Genomic DNA, 20,963 nt, shown 5'->3' on the forward strand with positions numbered 1-20,963 from the left:
GCTCTCAGGTCTCCCCTTCAGGAGCTTTCTCTTCTCCAGGCTGCCCCAGCCCAGCTCTCTCAGCCTGGCTCCAGAGCAGAGCTGCTCCAGCCCTCGCAGCATCTCCATGGCCTCCTCTGCCCTCGCTCCAGCAGCTCCAGGTCCCTCTTGTGCTGCTGCCCCAGAGCTGGATCAGGGCTGCAGGGGGGGTCTCCCCAGAGTGCAGCAGAGGGGCAGGATCCCCTCCCTGAGCTGCTGCTCACGCTCCTTATTCAGCCATACCTGAGGGGGTTGGTGATGAATCTCCTCCAGAGCGCATCAAAGCGGGCAAGTAGAGAAAGATCCCACTGCTGCTCCCAAGACAACGCCTGGGCCCTGTCACACTCCAGAGGAGCCACACTGGAGCCCTTCAAAACATGAGTCAGTGGCAACCCAGCCTTTGCTGCTCCACAGCCCGGAGCGGAGCCTTCCTGGAGCCTTGAGCCTCGAGCCAGGCCTTGCACACCCGTTTGCTGCCTGTCACGGCTCCTGCCCGTGCCGAGGCTGCTGGCGCCGGGGGCAGGGGCTGCTCCTTGAGCGAGCAGCAGGAGAGCCGCATTCCTCTCGCGCTTACCTAATGCCGCTGGACACGAGCTGTCAGCCCCAGGGTGGGGACCTTGTGCTCTCCATGCTTCAGACGCTGGCTCCAGCAGCAGCCATGGGGGCAGGTTGGGGAGTTGGGGAATGGCTCTGCTCCCCCTTTGCCGGCAGCTGCTCTTGACCTTGCCCCATGAGCCACATGCCCCGGTTGTGACTCCTTCAGGGCTGTTCTCCCTACAAGCACCGTGTGCCCCGTGTCCTTTAATCCTTGTTGCCGCGCTATCTCCTGTGAGCCTTAGTTAGGACGCTGTAGTGCCAGGGGCTACTCCCGGGTAGCGTGGCCCTTCATCCCTGTATCGCATCTGCAGAGATCTGTGCCTGCACTGGGGGCTTTGCAAACTGCTTCCTTCCTTGTAAGTCAGACCATGGTGAGCTGGCCAGCAGGAGCCGTAACCAGCGCTGATCCCTTCTTACGAGGAAGGGAATCTCTGCCCTCTGACAGAGCAGAGCTTTGTAAGAGTCATTCAATCCCACCTGTAGGGTTCCCTGTATCCTGGGCTGATCCCCAGAGCGGGAGCAGCAGCTCAGGGAGGGGATCCTGCCCCTCTGCTGCGCTCTGGGGAGACCCCCTGCAGCCCTGATCCAGCTCTGGGGCAGCAGCACAAGAGAGACCTGGAGCTGCTGGAGCGAGGGCAGAGGAGGCCATGGGGATGCTGCGAGGGCTGGAGCAGCTCTGCTCTGGAGCCAGGCTGAGAGAGCTGGGCTGGGGCAGCCTGGACAAGAGAAGGCTCCTGAAGGGGAGACCTGAGAGCAGCTCCAGTGCCTAAAGGGGCTGCAGGAAACCTGCAGAGGGGCTTGGGACAAGGGCCTGTAGGGACAGGCCAAGGGGAATGGCTTGAACCTGCCATGGGGAGACTGAGCTGAGCTCTTAGGCAGAAGCTGGGAGTTGAAGGCCGGTTTTGATGTCAGCCAAGACCCTGCTTGCCGGACTCATTGGACTGTCAAGGCCATGGTAGACCCCGGACCCAGCGAAGCCAAGCGGGGGGCAGATCTGTTGTAAGAGGTGATCGGTGTGGCCCGAACCAGCAGGGGTGGGGAAGCCCGTCCCGGGGAGCCGGAGGCGAGGAGGGGCAGAGCCGGCCGCGTGTGACTGATGGGGCTGCGCTGCCCCGCTCGGAGCCGCGCTCCCAGAGCAGCTCCTGGAGCGGAGCCGGCGGTTGCACAAGCGCAGATGGGGGGGAAGAGGCTGCTGGGGCTCTGCCAGACCCGCTCCATGGCCCCGGGGCTGGTGCTGAGCCCCGCGGTGTCCGCCTGGGGCAGGAGCGCAGCAGAGCCAACGTCTGTGACTGCAGCCAGCCCTGAGCGCAGCTGCGGGCCCTCAAGTCCCCGTTCCTGGGGCAGTTTCAGCTCTAGATCCCGTTCTCCCTCTCGTGCTCATCCTCCTGACGGCACCCAGCGGGCTGGCGGAGCCCCGGAGGGGCCGTTCCTCGCTTTCCCCCCCTCACAGACTCGGGGCTGGCTGAGGTGGGCTCTGACTCCCGCCTGGGGAGTTTCCACCCTCCGCACCATTCCCAGCAGTTGCATCTTTGCTGCCTTCGTTTCCAGACGCAGCTGCGCCCCGGGGCCAGGGGAGGACCCTTGCATAAAGCGGGGCTTTGGAGGCTGCCTGGGGCTTCTCAGTGCAGCTCAGGAGGGACGGGACAGGAGGTGGAAGAGGATCCACAGCCGGGGGCTGTGGGGATGGCTGAGGTTTGGAGCAGCAGAGGCTTGGATGCAAAGCGCCCATCCCGGGGTTACGCTGCAGGCACAGGGTCTCTCTTGGGGAGTGGACCCTGTGCACTCGCTGGCACGGCCGTGCTGCTGCTCCTCCATCAAGGCCGATATGTGAGCTGGGTGTGTTCTGTGGCTCCCAACTCTGCTCTCATAAAGAAATCCATTTCCTCCCCAATCTTCAAGCTGTTGGGTGTTCCTTGCTTTTGGGAGGTGCTTTAAAGCTGACTGCCAGAGCCGTGGGCTTGCGAAGAGCAGAAGCTGGCTGCACGATGCTGAGCTCAGGTCTTTCTCCTGTTGTCCTGTTGCTCACTGTGCTGGAGCTGAGCTCTGATGCTGGAGCATCCCTGAGTGATGAGGAAAAGAAGATCATCTTGGATGGGCATAATAAATATCGCTCCCAGGTCTCTCCTCCTGCCATGGACATGCTGAAGATGGTGAGTGGCTTTTAGCGCAGGGGAATGTCAGAGGGGGCTTGCGTAGTGCGAGCCTTAGTCTCAATGCTCTTAGGGATTGGAGTTTCCTTTCGGGGAGGCAGAGCAATTCTTGTGTAGGGTTACAACTGAGTGTCAATGCCCCTAAAGAGATCAATTTCTGTTCACCTATAGAGATGTTTATGATCATTTCTGGAAGTTCCTAAGTGCGATCTGGGTGCCCTGATGCTCTGTGCGAGTGCGATGCAGCTCCCTCTGTGAGTGCCTGCTGGAGCTCGGTGTGATGGGGAGGATGGAGGAGGATGTCCTGCTGTGCGGGCATCACCTGCTGCCTTTCCTTGGCCTTTATCTATAGGAGGAAGCATCAACTTCAAACATGACAGAAGCTCATTCAGCTGTTTGGGTTCTCCATCCTGCTCCGAACCCTTGCCCATGACTTGTGCGTGGCTCTTGGAGGGGAGGGATCCCCCATCTGCTGGGGAAACTGAGCCAGGTGCCCACCGTTGTGTGTGGCTGCAGTGGGAGCAAACCCGAGCTCTCGAGCTGGTGCTTTTTGTCTTACTCACCCCCTTGATTTGATCAACATCTGGCTGTCGCGCTCTATAGCACATGAGGGGTTTTGTCCCTGTTTGCAGAGCAGTGAGAGGAGCAGGGTGGCTGTTGGTCACAGAGAGCTGTCCCAGCGTGCCTGCAGCACACCCCCCAGCAGTGGTCCAGGCTGAATGAAACCTTTGTGGGCTGGTAAATGGGAGCTTACCGAGCAAAGGAAGCAAAAGGCTGTGTGCAGGTACAGGAGGTCTGACGAGTGGCTGCAGACTCAAAGGGCACAGAGCCTGAGCCCTGAGGATCATGATCCCACAGACACCCACCAGAGCAAGGCACAGAAGACTCGGAGTCTGAGGGCTTTGGAGCCTGAGGGAAATGACCTCTGCGGGTCCTTAAGTCAGCAGCGGCTCTGAACCAGGGACTGCTGCTCCTGGCTGAAGCTGTCATTGAGGATCGTGTGCTTTGAGATGCTCCTTTCCTCTCTTCTTGCTTCGTTCCTGCCTAAACACCGCGAACCCGCTCGCAGCCTGGAGCCGGGGGCTTGGTTTGTGAGCACAGCACGCGTGGAGCTCGCAGCAGCCCTGGCACCTCCTGGGCAGAGGTTTCCCAGGAGAGCTCTGTCCTCGCTTTCCTCAGGGTCTCTTTGCCTCCCAGCTCCCGCTGCCGTGGCACTGTGCCCGGCTGAGCTCACCCCTGCTTCCGTGTGGACACTGCTCCGGGGGCTGTGGAAATGGTGACTGGGGGGTCCAGAGCCTGCAGCCAACCTTGTTTTGAACGAGGCAAACCCTGCGGGGTCCCTGTTCATAGACCCAGCTCCGTGCCAGGGGCATGCGCTCCCAAACGGGGTTTCTGCCTCTGCTCTCAGCCTGGCTTGTGGCCATGGTGGGAGCTCAGTCAGCATCCGTGCGTCTTACAGACGCCTTGGTGCTTCCTTCCCCTCTAGTCCCTAAGCGCTGCTGCTCAGGGGCTCATCCACATCCCCTGGACACCCTGACGGTGACATGCCCTGCACCAGGGCCATGCCCTGTTCCCTCTTGGACATATCCCTGGCTCCGACTGGGAAGGTCCCGCCTTAGGATCCCCTGTTTGCTGGGCTGCCTTCCCAGCAGAGCTGCTGGCTTCATCAGATGCTGTAAGGACGGTCCAAACAGCTGCGGCTTAGGATTCCCTGTGTGCATCCCTGGGAGGAAACCTCCCCTCCTCCTGCACATCCATGTGGCCCAGGGGCTCAGCTGGCGAGGGGGCTCCTGGCAGCGTTCAGCCATCCACATCTCTGATCCAAGCAGACAGATGATGTTTCCCTGGAGCATGTGCTCACAGGCTCTGTGCTGTGTCCTGCTCCCCTCCCATGGCCACTCTGGTCAAAGAGGGGTGGCCCCAGGTTCCCCTCCTGCATGACCCAGGGCGAGTTTCCTCCCTTCTGCCATCCAGCACCACGGTTCCTCTGTGCTAAGTTGAGGATGCTTCATGATGATGATATTAGAAGCTGGTGCAGGGCCTGGAGCCCAAGTGTGATGGGGAACGGGGGAGGGACCTGCGGGGTTCAGATGGAGAAGAGAAGGCTCAGGGGGGACCTGATGGCTCCCTACAAGTGCCTGACAGGAGGATGGAGCCAGGAGGGGCTGGGCTCTGCTCCCAAGGAACCAGGGATGGGACAAGAGGAACCGGCCTCAAGCTGCACCAGGGCAGGTTCAGATGGAGCTGAGGAACAATTTCTGCCCCAGAGGGTGCTCAGGCATTGGAACAGGCTGCCCAGGGCAGGGCTGCAGGCACCGGCCCTGCAAGTGCTCACACAGCGTGGAGACGAGGCCTCAGTGCCATGGGTTAGGGGTGGCCTTGGCAGTGCTGGGGTAAGGGTTGGACTGGATGAGCTGAAAGGGCTTTCCCAGCCTGGTTCATTCCATGATTCCATATGCTCTGGGCAAGGTTGTCACAGTCATGCTGATGCACTGACCTTGTGTCTGACCCAGAAGCTAACGTTTGGATGGTGCTGGCACTTCCTGTGGAGCTCCTGAGGACTGCGCTGGGTCGGGAACTGACTCGTTCTCATGAACGGGGAAATTGGGGTCCTTGGTGCGTGTCCTGGTCCGCGCTGAGAGCCCCGCGTCCCTCTCTGCACGTTGACACCAGGCTCCTTTCAGAGCTGGGACACGGAGCTGGCGGCCTTTGCTCAAGCCTATGCAGAGAAGTGCATCTGGGACCACAACAAGGAGAGGGGCCGCCGGGGGGAAAACCTCTTCGCTATGGCCCCAACCCTGGACCTGGAATTCGCTGTGGAAGACTGGAACGGGGAGGAGAAATACTACAACTTGTCATCTTCCACGTGCGTCTCTGGGCAGATGTGTGGCCACTACACCCAGGTACCAGCTGCAGGGTGGAGGGCTGGGGCTGTTGGGCTCCCAAGGTCTTTGGAACGGGATGGGGAACCAGGGAGGAATCACAATGGTACAGAGGAACCTGGGCATGGTCCATGACCAGCCTTTCGGAGAAGACCTTTGTTTAAACAAGCTCTGCAGCCCTTTTTGGGCTACCCAGACCTGGGCATCAGCTGGTCTTGGGCAGAGATATGAGGTTTCAGCATTGGGTGGGAGCAAGGAGGAGCAGAGGTGGTGCTAAGTACGAGTATGGATGTAGAGAGGGTTCCAGGACCAAAGTAGAGATGGCGATGCTCTACCTGGCTAGACAATACGGTAGGAAAGCTGTGGCACTTGGATATACAACCTGCAGCCCCAGGGTGGTCCAGACAGGGGCAAGAGAGAGGATCCTGAATGCTAAAGTAATGTGGGGATGTGGGATGTGGGGCACACACTAGGGGATGAGGGGGACATTGGTGCAGTGATAGAGCAATGCCAGGGAACAGATCACCAACAGGGCACCATTTTAAACTGAAACAGAGGAAGTTCAGGTTGGATCTAAGGCAGAAGCTGTTCCCTGTGAGGGTGCTGAGGCGCTGGCACAGGGTGCCCAGAGAAGCTGTGGCTGCCCCATCCCTGGCAGTGCTCAAGGCCAGGTTGGACACAGGGGCTTGGAGCAAGCTGCTCCAGTGGAAGGGGTCCCTGCCCATGGCAGGGGCTGGAGCTGGAGGAGCCTTAAGGTCCCTTCAACCCAAACCAACCCATGTTTCTATGGTTCTATCTGCCTCCACCCAACCACCTCACCTTCAGCCCTGTCTCTGCCTCAGGTGGTCTGGGCCAGCACGCACCAGATCGGCTGCGGAGCAAAGTTCTGTGAGAAGATCGATGGAATCGAAACTGAGGGCATGCACCTGCTCGTCTGCAACTATTACCCCCCGTAAGTCCCACGCCTCCTGTGGCTGCTGCGTCTCGGTGGGGCTCCTGTGCTGGAAATGTCCCTCCTTCAGCCCTTAGAGCAGGGCAGTGTTTGGCCTTGCTCAGGAGCAAAGGCAAAGCGATTCCCAGAAAGGTCTCTGTCACCTTGGGTTCGTCACCAAGGCAGGAAGGGTTTTCTGGTGATCCCTGCCCGTGACTGCAGCTGCTGAGGTCTGGGTCAGCTCCTGGCACACACCGGTGGGGGGCTTTTACCCCAGAGAGCTCCCCAGGGCGATGTCGCGGTAGCTGAGGCTCGAACAGCAGCTCCCTGCTCCGTGCCTCGCTCTTCCCCGCCAGCAGCAGAGGTCACCTCGGATGGAGAAGCCCATTTGCGCCATCAGAAATGGTTGGACATGGGAGGAGAGGTGGGTGCCTGCTTGCAAAGCCCTGGGACCAGCCTTGGGGACCACTTGCTTGGAGCTGCTGACACCAAGGGCAGTTGGTCCCTGCAGGCCTTCAGGGGTCTTTAGCAGAATGGAGACAAAATCACATCTCCAGATGCCCATCTCCTGCTCTGTTCTAGGGGTGGTGAAGGATCTGCTCCATGGAGCTGTCTCCATGGCTTCAGCAGCCTTGGTGCAAAGCTGTTGAGCAAGCAGCACTGACAGTGCGGCAGGAGACCAAGACCTGGCTTTCACATTAGTCCTGAGTTTTGCCTTGGCTGGGATATTCCACTTGGACCAGACCCCTCCTCTGGGATGGGTGTTTCCCCCTCTCCTCACACTTCTTTTTCCTGGCATCTCCTGCTTCCAGGGGTAATATGAAAGGCCGAAAGCCCTACAAGGAAGGACCCTCATGTTCACAGTGTCCCAAGGGCAGAGTCTGCGTCAACTCCTTGTGTGGTAGGTGAAGAGAAGCGGCGCGTGTGGGACTGGGACCCCTGCATTGGGGTCCAAGCTCAGAACACTCCTGGAGCTATTGGGAAGCCCTGGACCAGCAGCTCCAGGGCTGGACCATGAGACACGAGGTGTGCTGGCAGCCTGTCTGTGAGGAGGATGGGACGAGGACTTGAAGCCCCCTTAGGCAGCAGTCTTTGCCCCGTGAGGATGCCCCTCGAGGAGCAGGAAGCGGTGGGAGGGGGATGAGAGGTCTCCAGGTTGGGAGCCCAGAGTGGGGACAGCCCCATTGACCAGAGAGGGGTCGGCTGCTGCTTCACCCCCGCTGGTTCCTGCTGGCCCCGCTCAGCGCAGGGCTCTGCTGAGGGGAGGTGACAGCAGCCCTAACCCCTGCGCTTCTCATCTCTTACCAGAGCCCACTGTAGAAGAGACCACTCCAGCCCCTGTGACAACAAAGGCAAGGCCCTCCACCCCAACCACAGCCATGCCGAAACCCACAGCCACAGCCAGACCAGCACCCACCACAGCCAAACCAGCACCCACCACAGCCAGACCAGCACCCACCACAGCCAAACCAGCACCCACCACAGCCAGACCAGCACCCACAACACCCATGCCCACTACAACCACAGCCAAACCAGCACCCACCACAGCTAGACCAGCACCCACAACACCAGCGCCCACCACAGGCAAAGCAGCACCCACAACACCAGCACCCACCACAGCCAAACCAGCACCCACAACACCAGCACCCACCACAGCCAAACCAGCACCCACCACAGCCAGACCAGCGCCCACAACACCAGCACCCACCACAGCCAGACCAGCACCCACAACACCAGTGCCTACCACAGACAAACCAGCACCCATAACACCAGTACCCACTACAACCACAGGCAAAGCAGCACCCACAACACCAGCGCCCACCACAACCAAACCAGCACCCACAACACCAGCACCCACCACAACCAAACCAGCACCCACAACACCAGCACCCACCACAACCAAACCAGCACCCACAACACCAGCACCCACCACAGCCAAACCAACACCCACAACACCAGCACCCACCACAGCCAAACCAACACCCACAACACCAGCGCCCACCACAGCCAAACCAGCACCCACAACACCAGCACCCACCACAGCCAGACCAGCACCCACAACACCAGCGCCCACCACAACCAAACCAGCACCCACAACACCAGCACCCACCACAGCCAAACCAACACCCACAACACCAGCACCCACCACAGCCAAACCAGCGCCCACAACACCAGCACCCACCACAGCCAGACCAGCACCCTTAACACCAATACCCACTACAACCACAGTCAAACCAGCACCCACACCAGTGTCCACTACAGTCACACCTGCACCCACAACACCAGTGCCCACCACAACACCAGTGCCCACTACAGCAAAACCAAAGCCCACAACACCAGTGTCCACTACAGTCAAACCAGCATCCACAACACCAGTGCCTACCACAGGCAGACCAGCAGCCACCACACCAGCAGCCACCACAGGCAAAGCAGCACCCACACCACCAGCACCCACCACAGCCAAACCAGCACCCACAACACCAGCACCCACCACAGGCAAAGCAGCACCCACAACACCAGCACCCACCACAGCCAGACCAGCACCCACAACACCAGCGCCCACCACAGCCAAACCAGTGCCCACAACACCGGCATCCACCACAGCCAAACCAGAGCCCACTACAGGCACAGCCAAGCCAGCACCCACAACACCAATGCCCACCACAGCCAAGTCCAGACCCACAACCACACTTCCAGTCCCAACCACGTCCCCAGCCACAGCCCAGCCAAGCCCCACACCAGTAGCACCCATCACAACAGCCAAGCCAAAACCAGCCACCACAGTCCCAATGCCAACCCCAGACAAGCCAAAACCCATGACACCAGCAGCCACCACAGCCATGGCCATGCCAAAGCCCACCATGCCAGCACCCACCACCATTACTACCAAGCCAAAGGCCACCATGCTACCAATCACCACACCAAGACCCACCACAGCTATGACCAAGCTGGCACTCACCACAACCACCACTGCAGCCAAGCCAGCACCCACCACACCACCTACCACTACTACAGCCAAGCCAATACCCACTGCTACATCAGCAAAGCCCAAACTCACCACCACAACACCAGCTTCTACCACAACCACAAAGCCAGAACGCACTGAAACAGAAAGTCCCACTCCTACTGAGGCAACTGGGCTGTCTCTGCCCTTGGAGCCCACGTCGGACTTGGATTATGAAGTGTCTCCAGAAGCAGAGGTAGACACTGGAGAGCCTGTTAGCCCCTTAACTACAGAGGATCCAGCCCTGTTAGAAAGCATGGGCACAGCCTTCAGCCCCAGATCAGTCCTAGAAACAAAACAAGGTCTCAAAGAGGATGGGAAGGAGAAATTGGCCTTTTCCAGCCCACCTCCATCCCTCAGCCAGATAGTTCCAGAGATCAAGTTAGGTTTCAACAAAGCTGAGCTCATAACCCCCTCAAAGCCAATGCTCTTCAGCCCTGAAGAACCCACCTTCTTGCGCTTAACTTCATCTACCAAAGACCAAAAAGGGCAGAGCCCTGCTTTCCAGAACTCCCTCTCAGGTAAGGTGATGGTGGAGTCTGTCCTGGCATGGACCCTCAGGTGCTCCGTGATCCCCAAACAGCATGGAGAATGCTTGGGAGGAACCAGTATTGCACTGGTCCTCTGGATCCTCCTCTTGTGTGTGGCACCACCTCTTCCCCACTCTTTCCTCTAACACTGAAAGGAGCTGGTTGGATGTCTCCTTCACGCGGTGCGGTTTTGTCTACAGCCTGCTCCCCACTAACCCACCAACTGCCTCACTGGATGGCTGCACGGCTGCCTCGCACCTTGCCGTGCCCTGGTGCACGTCACGGATGGACCTGCATGAGAGGGAGTTCCTTTTTCTGCCCACATCTTCCCCTCTAACTCCTCATTTCCCCTTCTCTCGCCAGCAGGAGCCCTGGACACCAAAGAACTGGAGACAAACTCGGACCAGGCAAGCGTGGAGCAGCCCACGGCTGGAGCCCCCAGTACCTGCACGGGGCTTTCGCTCTTCCTCTTGCCCAGTGTCACCCTGGTGGGCCTTCTGCTTTGAATGGTCTTCATCAGCTGTCCCTGCACCGGTCACCAAGGCTTTCTTCAGCACTGGTTGTTCCACAACCCTGGTAGGCTTGGGAGACGCCACAGACAATGCAGGTTGAGACGCTCCCTTCTCATGCTGCCTTCTCTGCTCCCGCCCCAGCGAACCAAGGGCAGCTGGCAGTCCCATAGGAACCTGGTCCTCTTCCTGAGGAGACCCAAGGGCAGGAGGGTGTCTGCCATAGTGCTGGTGACCTTGGATGCTTCTCCTTTCCTCTCAGCCAGCCTGGACTTCTGATCCGTTTCCAAATGGAATGGGATGAGCTCTCCCACCACCCGTGTGGCTGGCAGGCCCCGCCGCACCGTGTCCCCAGGGAAAGCAGAATGACTTGGAAACCCGAGTGGCACTGAGACATGGGCATTGGTGTTTGTAGATGAGACATGGTGGTTGGGTTTGTCAGGACAAGTTTCCAGCAAAAGCGCTCTTTGCTCCTCCTGATGTGTCTGTCTCAGCTTTGGAAAAGTTTCATCTCTTCCCTTCTTGTCCAAAAAGAGTGGCTTCCTTTTTCCACAGGAGAGGATTTCTATTTCCTTCCTGGTTCTGGTACAGCTATGGCCAGTGCTACCCAAATGTTCTCCTTTCTCCTCCTCACACTTCCGCAGCCTTTGCCTCCTTCTCTTCTGCTTTCTGCTGCATGTACCCATTCCACAGTCATGGAATCATGGAACCCCAGCCTGGTTTGTGTTGGAAGGGACCTTAAAGCTCACCCAGTTCCAACCCCTGCCACGGGCAGGGACCCCTTCCATAGAGCAGCTTGCTCCAAGCCCCTGTGTCCAACCTGGCCTTGAGCACTGCCAGGGATGGGGCAGCCACAGCTTCTCTGGGCACCCTGTGCCAGCGCCTCAGCACCCTCACAGGGAACAGCTTCTGCCTAAGAGCTCAGCTCAGTCTCCCCTCGGGCAGGTTCAAGCCATTCCCCTTGGCCTGTCCCTACAGGCCCTTGTCCCAAGCCCCTCTCCAGGTTTCCTGCAGCCCCTTTAGGCACTGGAGCGGCTCCTTCTCTTCTAGTCCAGTGCCACGACCATTATACGCATGTGCCTGCACCTCTGTGTGCGCACACAAGACAAACCTTCAGCACTAAAGAGCCGTTGCTGGCTCCTCACAGAGCTTTCTTCTGCATGGCTTCCTTCTGTGCGTAACTTAAGTGTATTTGAATTCAGATACAGATCCTGGTTGATGTGTAACTTGTGTGTGATGGAGCTGCGTCCAGGAGAAATAAGTCAGCACGTGTGCTGGTGAAAACTGAAGCTCAAGAGAGCCAAGGGGATGATGTTAGAGGTTACCAGTGGTTCCAGGACTTGCTGCAGGATCACTTTCACTGTCTGGGACACTGTGTTTTAGCCCCCCCCACCCATGTCTCTCTTCCCTTCACCTGAGGATTCTCAGTGAGTGTTAAATACATGACAAGCTTTGCAGGGTGGTGGGAAGGGAATAGGAGACCCAGTTCCTTCTCTGGTCGCTGCATCCTTTGATTTCTTAAACAGATGAGGTGGAGAATGACCTGAAGGCCAATACTTGTGTCCTCCCCTCCAGTGTTGTGTCCTGTGCATCCCCAGAGCATGCACTGAATAAACCCTGTGGTGAAAGGCTGTGAAGTGTCTCGCTGGAGGATCTGGAGGCCGGGGACCTGTTTATTCCATCACTGAAACACTCTCAATTGTGAGCTTTGGCAGAATCACTCCTGGGGTGCTGCAGGGGTTTGGGGTTGGCGTTGCAAAAGCACCCAGGAGCCAGTTTTCGCAAGGGTGCAACTTAATGTTTTGAAGCCTGTGTAAAAGCAGGAGGAGGAGGAGGTTGGGGATGCTGTAGGGAATGTTCCCCGAGTGCAAAGCTGAGGGCAAAGCAAAAACTGTCCCACAGGAATTTTTGGGCAAGGAAAGCAAAAGGAAGAGAGCTCAGAGTTAAAAAATGGAAATCCAGCCTGGGGCTGGAGCGCTGTGGGTTCTGTTTTCCCAGCCTCTCCCCGCCCTGAGCACACAGTTTTTCATCTTTGCAGCAAGGACAGGAGTAAAATGCAAGCGTGTGTCCCCAGTTTCCGTGTTCCTGCAGCACGTTCACTGCAGAACATCCCCCAGCTGCGAGCAGCGCACAGGGAAAGGGCCTTGTAAGACTTCCAACTCGCCGCCCAGGAACCATGCTGGCATCAGGCCTTTGCTGCTGGCTTTTCCCCATCCTTTCCCCCCGGCTTCCCCTGGCCAGGCTGCCCTGCAGCTCCTCATTTCCCTTCTCCAGGAGGCCCTGCTGCAGGAGCCCAGCAGCACCAGCTTCCTTGCAGGAAACCAGCTGCCTCCGGGGTTTTTTCAGGTCACGCTCGGTGCCAGCCCTGCGGAATGGGGACCAGCAGATGGCAGTGGGAGGGACACCGCTGAGAACTGGGCAGCTCCAACTCGCGACGCAGAACCCTTCAGTGCTTCATTGAATCCCGAGCATCAGATGTAGTTAAGAATCAGATGAGAAAGAGCCCCCTGCCCAGGTAGTGGGGCTGCTCTCGATGCAGGCTGATCTCCTGCCGTTGAGCTGCTTTCTGGGATAAAGGTCCAGCCTTGGGTTAAGGATGGATGAGAGAAATAGAGCCTGAGCAGCTGGTGTTTGCCTGATGTAAGGGGTGAAGGTTCACGCAGGGATGGAGCGCTACAGGACCACAGCTGGTGAAGGAGAGCATAGCACGAACTCCCTACAAACAACAAAAAGAGCAGAGAAGCATTTCTCCTCCCAGCAAAGTCTGGGCATTTGGTCAACACCTGATCTTTTGCCAGTGCTGGATCCCCCACCCTGCTGAGAGCCATCGTGGGGCTGGGAGCAGCAGCGCTGCTGCGTCAGCACAACTCCATCGACAGAATGCCAGGATTTCAACGTTGCGCCGTGATTCTGGGGCTAGTGAGCTTTGTGAAAACTGTTACGGTTTGGTTTCCGTGAGGTTCCGATTTCTGGAGACGCGCTTGTGCAAGGACCTATTTATAGAGTTCCTTGTAACAGAAAATTCAGCCCCAGAAAGGAAATTCCCCTTTCCTCTTCCCCTTCCACACCGCAGCGGGGCTGAGCCCTGCCAGCACAGGCATTTGGGGTGCTTTGGTTTAACCCTAAATTAAGGGGGGCTAGGGAAGGATGGAAGATGGTTACGTGGCAAGGGCAGGGTATGGTGTGATGCTCAGGGGAGGACACAAAACATGCAAGGGAGGCTCCTATAGCATTCCAACTCCATTTTCTGGGGTTGGCATGAAGGATGTTCTGGTATTGGGGTGACCAAATAGAAAACTCCTCAGGGAAGGAGCCAATACCATAGCAAAGATGCTGCCAGATTCTGGCAGCCCCATGGCCACGTATGATGGGAGGAAGAGAAAGTGTTAACCATCAGCTGTGGCTATTTGGGTTAACAGCAGGGGATTTATGGGGTTTATAAGGCCTGGCTCTTCATCAGCCCCACCTGCTTGGTTCTCTCCACCCCTGGACTCTGTTTCCCAGCAGGGAGAGGGCTGTGCTCCATGCTGGTTGAACGAGAGGAGGTTGCTTGTCTTTGGATGCTGATGCTTCCCCTGAATATGGTGACTTGGAAGGGTTGGGGAAGCACATGCTCCATCCTGAGGGGTTTCAGCTGGGGCTGTGATGCTGGCTGCCAAATTCCCTTTGAGTATTTGTGTTAAAAACCCTCTTGTACCTTCTTTTTGCTAGAAGAAGGCACATACCCCTGCTTGCCATTGTGGCTAGTGATGGCATTGATGCCCCACCGAGCTGTGCTGTGGCATCCTGGCCAGTGGGTCTGGCTGTCCCAAATATCCACAGTTATAAGCCTGCTGAGCCTCCTCCTGGGCAGAGGCTGCCCTTTCCCATACAACAGGAAGCATTAGAGACAGTAAATATTGCCTTGGCTGGTTTCTGAGCTCTAGCTGTGGCTCAGTGGAGACAAGATGATGGGTTGGTGGAGCCTGAAGTTCCCATGTTTTCCTGTTGCTGGTATCTCTTATGAGCATGCTTACAGCAAGGACTACCTAAGGCAGAGAGAAGCCCAGCCTGCAGCCCTTGACCTGACTGGGGATGAGAAAGAAGATTAGGGCTTCACAACAGGATTTGGGTTGGCCCAGGAAAGCACCTACTGACAGCCAATAATGAATGGTCTTAGCTGCTTGACCAACCCAATCTGCCCCACATCCTTATCATGCCCCAGCTGTGGCTTCCCTTTCATGCTCAGGATCTTGGTCAAACAGAGAATTTAGTCAGTGACACAGTCAGGAACCCTGGCCACCCCTTTAGAGGTCCCAGTTCACCAACCAAGCTCCCTTCAAGGCAGTCAAAAGATGCTGTTCTAAAGAAGTCAAACCAAGTTCATTTGCAGAAGAGAATCTCTCCAGTAATATTTTATTCATGGCTTCCAGCTCGCACAGCTTCACCACTCAAGATTCCCTGCATCAGCATCAATGCAATGGAGGGGACTGAAGTGATTTCACTCAGGACACACAGGATTGGTTCTTATAGAATCATAGCATGCTTTGTGTTGGAAGGGACCTTAAAGCTCCTCCAGTGCCAAACCCTGCCACGGGCAGGGACCCCTTCCACTGGAGCAGCTTGCTCCAAGCCCCTGTGTCCAACCTGGCCTTGAGCACTGCCAGGGATGGGGCAGCCACAGCTTCTCTGGGCACCCTGTGCCAGCGCCTCAGCACCCTCACAGGGAACAGCTTCTGCTTAGATCCAGCCTGAACTTCCCCAGTTTGAGTTTAAATGCATTCCCCCTTGTTAAACATGAAGTGGATATGCTCTGTTCCCATGCTTCTGGTGCTATTTTGGTCCCTTCCAAGCAATTTGCGGGTAGGAGCCCTGCCCTCAGCAAGCAGCTAGAGGATAATAATGCATCTGAGAGGACCAAGCTGTAGTTTTGCACAGCACGTCACCAGGACTGTTGAAGAGCCAGATTTATGGAGCGAGGGCTGCATTCCCTCACCACCAGACACTGTAGCATCCCCACCCACCAGCTGCTGCCCAGCCTGAGCAAGTCCCGTCCCAGCCTCGCCACAGCTACACCCTATCTCAGGAAGCAGAGGAGCCTTAAGCTGCTTTGTTTCTGGGGAGCCCCATGGCCCAGGCAGTCAGGTCTGGGTCTCCCTGTGCGTTTGCTCAGGGTGAAATTGGAGGGCTCCAGTTTCTTTTTGCAGGTCTCTTCCTCCCACTTCATCTTAGAAGGTGGCCTCTGCTTGCCCTCGCTCCCCAGTGTCTCGGATCTCACCCGTCTCCATGGCAGTGAGATGGCAGTGATAACGGCCTGAGATGGCCTTCAGTCTTGAAGAACTGATGCAGCCCTGATCGTGTTACAGCTTGATCCTACTTGCTCTTGCATATAGCAGAGGGATAGTCCCATCTGCTCCTAAGAAAGAGAAGAAATAACAATTCCCTGCCCCTGGTCAAGTGCCAGAGCTCTGGAGCGGGCTGTCTGCTCACGTCTGCTGGCATATGGGTACTACCTGCCTGGGAGAACCCAAAAGGATTAGGACTTGCTCCCTTTGGCTTACATCTCTTCCTTACCTGTCTCCCCTCTAGGACAGGGTGTTAGTCTGAATCAGTGGCTTACCCTATGTAAGTACACAGGAGCCCTAATCTTCTCGCCAGGGTTTGTGTATTAGTGAGTTAGGTTGATATAGATTATCAAACCAGAAACAACCACCCTCTAACTCTATACCATGGAAGAAATGGGAACCTGTCCAAAACAGAATGTGCTTCCTGAGTGGGACCAACCAGCCAAATTGGATCAGCTCCCAAGGCTTTGAGTCTACATAATAAGCACGCTCTTGGATCTAGTTTTTAACCCAGGCTTCAGAATTGGGTGCTCAGATCTATCCTCTTTGTACCAAAGCATCCAGTCCCCTTCACACTTGAGGATAGACCAGCAAAGAACAGCACACTTAAACCATTTACAGCCTGAGCCCATCTCCTGCAAAAAAAGATCAGAACTGAACACCAGAAGCTGACGCACCAGCTCATTTCATTGTTTCTCTTGCGCCCATGAAACAGATTGATTTTGTGCTGGAGGGTGGCTCCATACTCATGGCTGAGGCATGGAGCAGTCCGTGGAATAACGCAATCCTGGGTGCTGTAAGAGAAGAGCCACCGAGCTGTTCAACAATGCTGTGCTGTGTTTTGGGACCCTCAGCGGAGAGAAGTGATGCCTCAGGAGCAATGTGGCTGAGCCAGTCCTCCAGTGGTTTTGCTGCTCTTTAAGGAAGGCAATAGACTGTATAGTTATCACCTGAAATGGGATAAAATCCCTCCCACCAAACTATACAACCTACTACCTCACCTCCACAGAGCAGTACAGAGGTCTTGGCTGATGCACACCGTATCACTGGCTTTGCACCACTTGCCTCCATGCTTGATGTAGAAGATGAAAACTGAAGACCTGACTGTCTCCTTAGGAAAGACAGTAGATTGTATAGTTAGCTCAAAGGGAGGACCGGACTCCACAACTATTCAATCTACTACCTCAGCCTCAAGGACAGCTTGGGACCATGGTACTCTAAGGCAGTGAGATGATCCTTATTCAGGTGTTGGCTACTCCGGCAGCTCCTGTGAAGAGAAACGTGAAAATCCATCAGACTTCACGATGTTAGGGAAAGGAGTCTCATACCCAGCCTGTCCTGGAGCTCCCTTTCCTTCTTTAAACCTCCTTCAGTCACTTGGGCTATCCTTTATCCTTGGCAATCACAAACTTTATGCACCCAAGGGCTTACGGAAGCGGCAGCCCTCCCCTTTAAACCCAGGGCCATACCTGCAGATAGCAGAGCTCTCCTGGAACTGCAATAATGCCAAGTAACATACAGCCAGGCTGACCTCACCTCTTGAACACACACCGTATCTAGAACAAACCTGCCAGCCCAGATAAGAGAATCCATCCATTTAGCTGCTATGCACTCCAGGGAATTGAGCAGATTAGAAATAACTGACTACAAGGAAGCTTTTAGGCTGCAGATGTAATGGTATCGAGCACATCAAGGCAGATCTCATTTCCTAAACAAATGAGTGCAACATGCAGGCTTGGTGTCCCTTTAATGCTATAGCACAGCCAGGCAGTATTAGCATGGATCTCAGACAGACTGGCTAACCCCCAAGCCCTTGGCTCACCTTCTGAGACTTTCTCATTCTCTGTACGCCCAAATACAGAAGCAAGGTACCAAGCTGGTAGTTCAAAAAGGTTCTTTTGCCATGAGAAATCATTCCCTTGGAGATGAAAGAAAGCCATCATGAAAAGGGAGCCACACGCAGCACTTCAAGCGGGCTGTGTGCGCAGCACAATGGAGCCCCAAAGGAGGACTTCCCCCAGGAGCTCAGCAGGAGGTGGCCCCAGGCTCCCCGAGCGTCTGCTGAGTGCTGTGGTGGGACAGGCAGGCACTAAGGCAGAAGCCCCCAGGGAGACAGAGGCTGCCTGATGCTTTGTGCTTCCCCAGCTAACAGGCAACAGCCTGAATAAGTGAGATTCCCCCAGGTTTGGTGAGCGGTGGCAGCTGAGATCCTGGAGGTGACAGTTCCGGATGGCGGGGGTAGGAGGATATTTGTGCTGTGGGGTTTGGAAAGTGCCCCTGTTCCTTTGCAGAGCTCTCTGAAGTGCTTCTCACCGGTGCTCAACACGGTCCAGGTAATTCTCTTAATTTCCTTTGACAAACCCAGCCTTCACAAGGGGTGACCTACTGTGCCAGGCCATCTGGCCCAGGCCTCTCCTAGTGTGACAGGGTATAAACAGCATCAAAAATCAGTGTTGCAGGACTGATTCCTACAGCATTCAAGTACCCAGCGCATCCTCAGCACCAAGTACCTTGCATCGCAAACAGCCGTCTGATGGGAAGTGTTACTCTTCCTATTTTACTGGCATAAAAAACGATGCACGGAGGCTGTACACCCCTCTGTAGCACATACAACACCAAGGTTAGTCAGCCTAAAGGTCTACCCAGTGTGTCACAGACCACTCTGCCTCATCAGGGACAGAAGAATGAGTTTAGACTGAAGTGTTTCAGCTTTCCAAGAATTAAGCTGGTGTCACAGGCCTGAACCAGAAGGGGCCATGGTGGCAAGAAAGGCCGTGATCGCTGCCAGGGCAGAGGACTGGGGATGGGGGTGGTCTGGATGATCGCATTGGGTGATGCAGAAAATCATCATCTCCAAAGAGACTCGTGGCACCTGACCTGGGGGAACAAGTTTTCCTGATTGCCAGTCTGGTGGCTTATATTATTTTGAACATATAAGCAAGATGTATAGGCCAGGTATAGGCCAGGCATTTAAAAGGTCACTCTTGCTACCATTGCAGAGAAGAGGTGTTTGGGCCAACCTCAAACTGTGGGTGGGAAATTACGTTAAATAACTCCTAGCTCCCATAGATCTAATTATACATGGAGAGGAGAAAAAAAAAATCCCTTCTGCCTTCTATCAGTAATCCTGAAAACAGGAGATTTAATTATAATAATTGTCTTAATGAGTATAGGTTTGGGGAATAGCCAGCTGCTGACTTTACAATCCTGATCTTGCCAGAATCCTTGAAGAAATGAGTCAAACAGGAGGATTTAGGAATACTACACCTGGTAAGGATCCCTATGAGCATCCTAGCCTTAGCTTTGCTGTCATTCTAGTTCGTGCTACGTGCTGTACCAATTGCAATGACAGCAAGCCCCTCTCCTGACAGTTTCAGCTCTAAACCATCAAGACACAAGATGGGGAAAGAAGGAGAAGCAGAGAGGTGACCAAGTCTGTCTAAGATCATAAAGAAAGTCCATGGTAAAGCTGACACTGGACCCAGCCTTGGGAAGCCCTGCTCCAGTCTCTGGTCATAATGCCAGGGCAATGGTTTGCCTGGCCCAGCCTTAACCATGTCAGGACAGGCTGATGTCCACATCCCCCAACTGTCTTTGACGGAGAGGTTAAAAGTGATGTTCTGTTTCAATACCTGCAGGAGAATCACAGATCCTGGGAGAGACACCCTCACACACATTCTGGATAGCAGCTCAATGATAAAACCCTGCTGGGGGTTCACAGGGACGCATTATGAATTAGTCATATACCCGTGCAACCATCAGATTTGTGCAAACTCCATCTCTACAGAGATTCCCTGCACAGATCCCATGGCAATCACCAAGGAGAGCTGCATTCCAGCTCTGCCCTGCTTTCCAGACACAAAGCCTTCCCTTCGAGCCTATCTCTGCCGAAGCATTGGATTTACAAGTGCCTGAATGTGATGCAGCTATGGAAAAGCTGGGTAAAACAGCCAAGAGGGGCTGTAGGAGGGAGAAGCCTACACCCCAAAGCTTCTCGCTGCCTTCTAAGTTATTTAAGCCCAGGTTTTGGAGACCTTTGGATACTTGACTGCTAAGAACTGGATGGTTTTGAAAGCCACCACTTTCTGGGTAGACCCTAAGGCAGGGGCACTGCCCTTTGCCCCTTCCAGGTTCACATGAGTCCTTCAGACTTCACCAAATGTGATGTTTGTGGGAAAACTGAGGTCTGCAAGGAATCTGAGGGAGGTCCCTGTGCTCGGTGTGCCGCAGCACAGTCCTAACGCACAGAGCCTCTTAGAGGGGTGAGGCACATCGGCAGGTAAAGGACGAGTATGTTTCTTCATAGCAAGATCCTGCAGGCTGTCAGAAAAGTCATTTCCAGTGAGGTTTCAGACCCGTTCTGGGGAGGAAAAGGTGGTGTACAGCTGTCCTGCAGTTAGCAGGGGGGCTCGGGATGACAGCCCATCAACACAAGTGATGTGCCCCCAGAGTTCAAAGCATCTCCAGACCAGAAATGCCCGAGCACGGCCAAGTCTCTGCCTTTAGAACAGGGCTGCCTCGGAGAGGAGCTGGAAAGGCTCCGGAGCTCGGAGGAGCTGATCCGGTTTATTAAGGAGCACTGAATGAAATGGAGGAGGAGGGGGAGGAGGCAACCATAAAACAACAGTTGCTCCTTTAAAAAGCAGACACTGCTTTCAGCCTTTGTATAGCCGCGGCCCCGCACGTCGGTGCCAAAACGTGCTGGGGACAGGCAGGGCTTCCCAGCAGGAAACCAGGGCCCTGAGCCTCTGAGAGGTTTTCCAGCCTCATGGAGCATGGGAGGACTGGGGCAGAACCAGCCCGGCCAAGGCAAAGCCTGCGTGGGCACAAAATGGCTGCCTGTCGGCCATTTTGTGTCCTCAGCTTAGCCTGTAGGGAGGCCAGCGGTGACTTCCCGTCCTCCCCTTGCCGCATCGCCGGAGTGGGTAAATTCGAAGCAAACAGCCAAAAAAACCCACCCCAAACGAAACAAACCCCAAAATAAGTGAAACCAAAAGGGAACGGGGAAGGTTTCCAAC

The 20,963-nt window shown here is 55.7% G+C and overlaps 1 protein-coding gene and 1 long non-coding RNA gene across 3 annotated transcripts; one reads left to right on the forward strand and one right to left on the reverse strand.

Annotated features, from left to right (window-relative positions):
* Positions 1–2,529: 2,529 nt before the first annotated feature.
* On the forward strand, positions 2,530–12,258 carry PI16 (peptidase inhibitor 16). Of its 2 annotated transcripts, none has more exons than XM_065698529.1 (6): positions 2,530–2,765; positions 5,450–5,668; positions 6,490–6,599; positions 7,391–7,479; positions 7,887–10,103; positions 10,476–12,258. In XM_065698529.1, exons 1-6 carry the CDS (start codon positions 2,601–2,603, stop codon positions 10,616–10,618), a joined length of 2,943 nt encoding a protein of 980 aa, XP_065554601.1. In that variant the 5' UTR covers positions 2,530–2,600; the 3' UTR covers positions 10,619–12,258. The 2 variants fall into 2 exon arrangements, with proteins under 2 accessions (XP_065554601.1, XP_065554602.1); XM_065698530.1 differs by having other exon boundaries at positions 10,479–12,258.
* Positions 12,259–14,982: 2,724 nt separating this feature from the next.
* LOC136023616 (uncharacterized) lies at positions 14,983–17,050 on the reverse strand. The gene is made up of 2 exons (XR_010616645.1): positions 16,947–17,050; positions 14,983–16,861 (listed from the first exon to the last, which is right to left on the reverse strand). It is a non-coding gene; the product is annotated as an uncharacterized LOC136023616 (long non-coding RNA).
* Positions 17,051–20,963: the final 3,913 nt, after the last annotated feature.

Source organism: Lathamus discolor, chromosome 19, assembly GCF_037157495.1.
Source record: "Lathamus discolor isolate bLatDis1 chromosome 19, bLatDis1.hap1, whole genome shotgun sequence".
Lineage (NCBI taxonomy): Eukaryota > Metazoa > Chordata > Aves > Psittaciformes > Psittacidae > Lathamus > Lathamus discolor.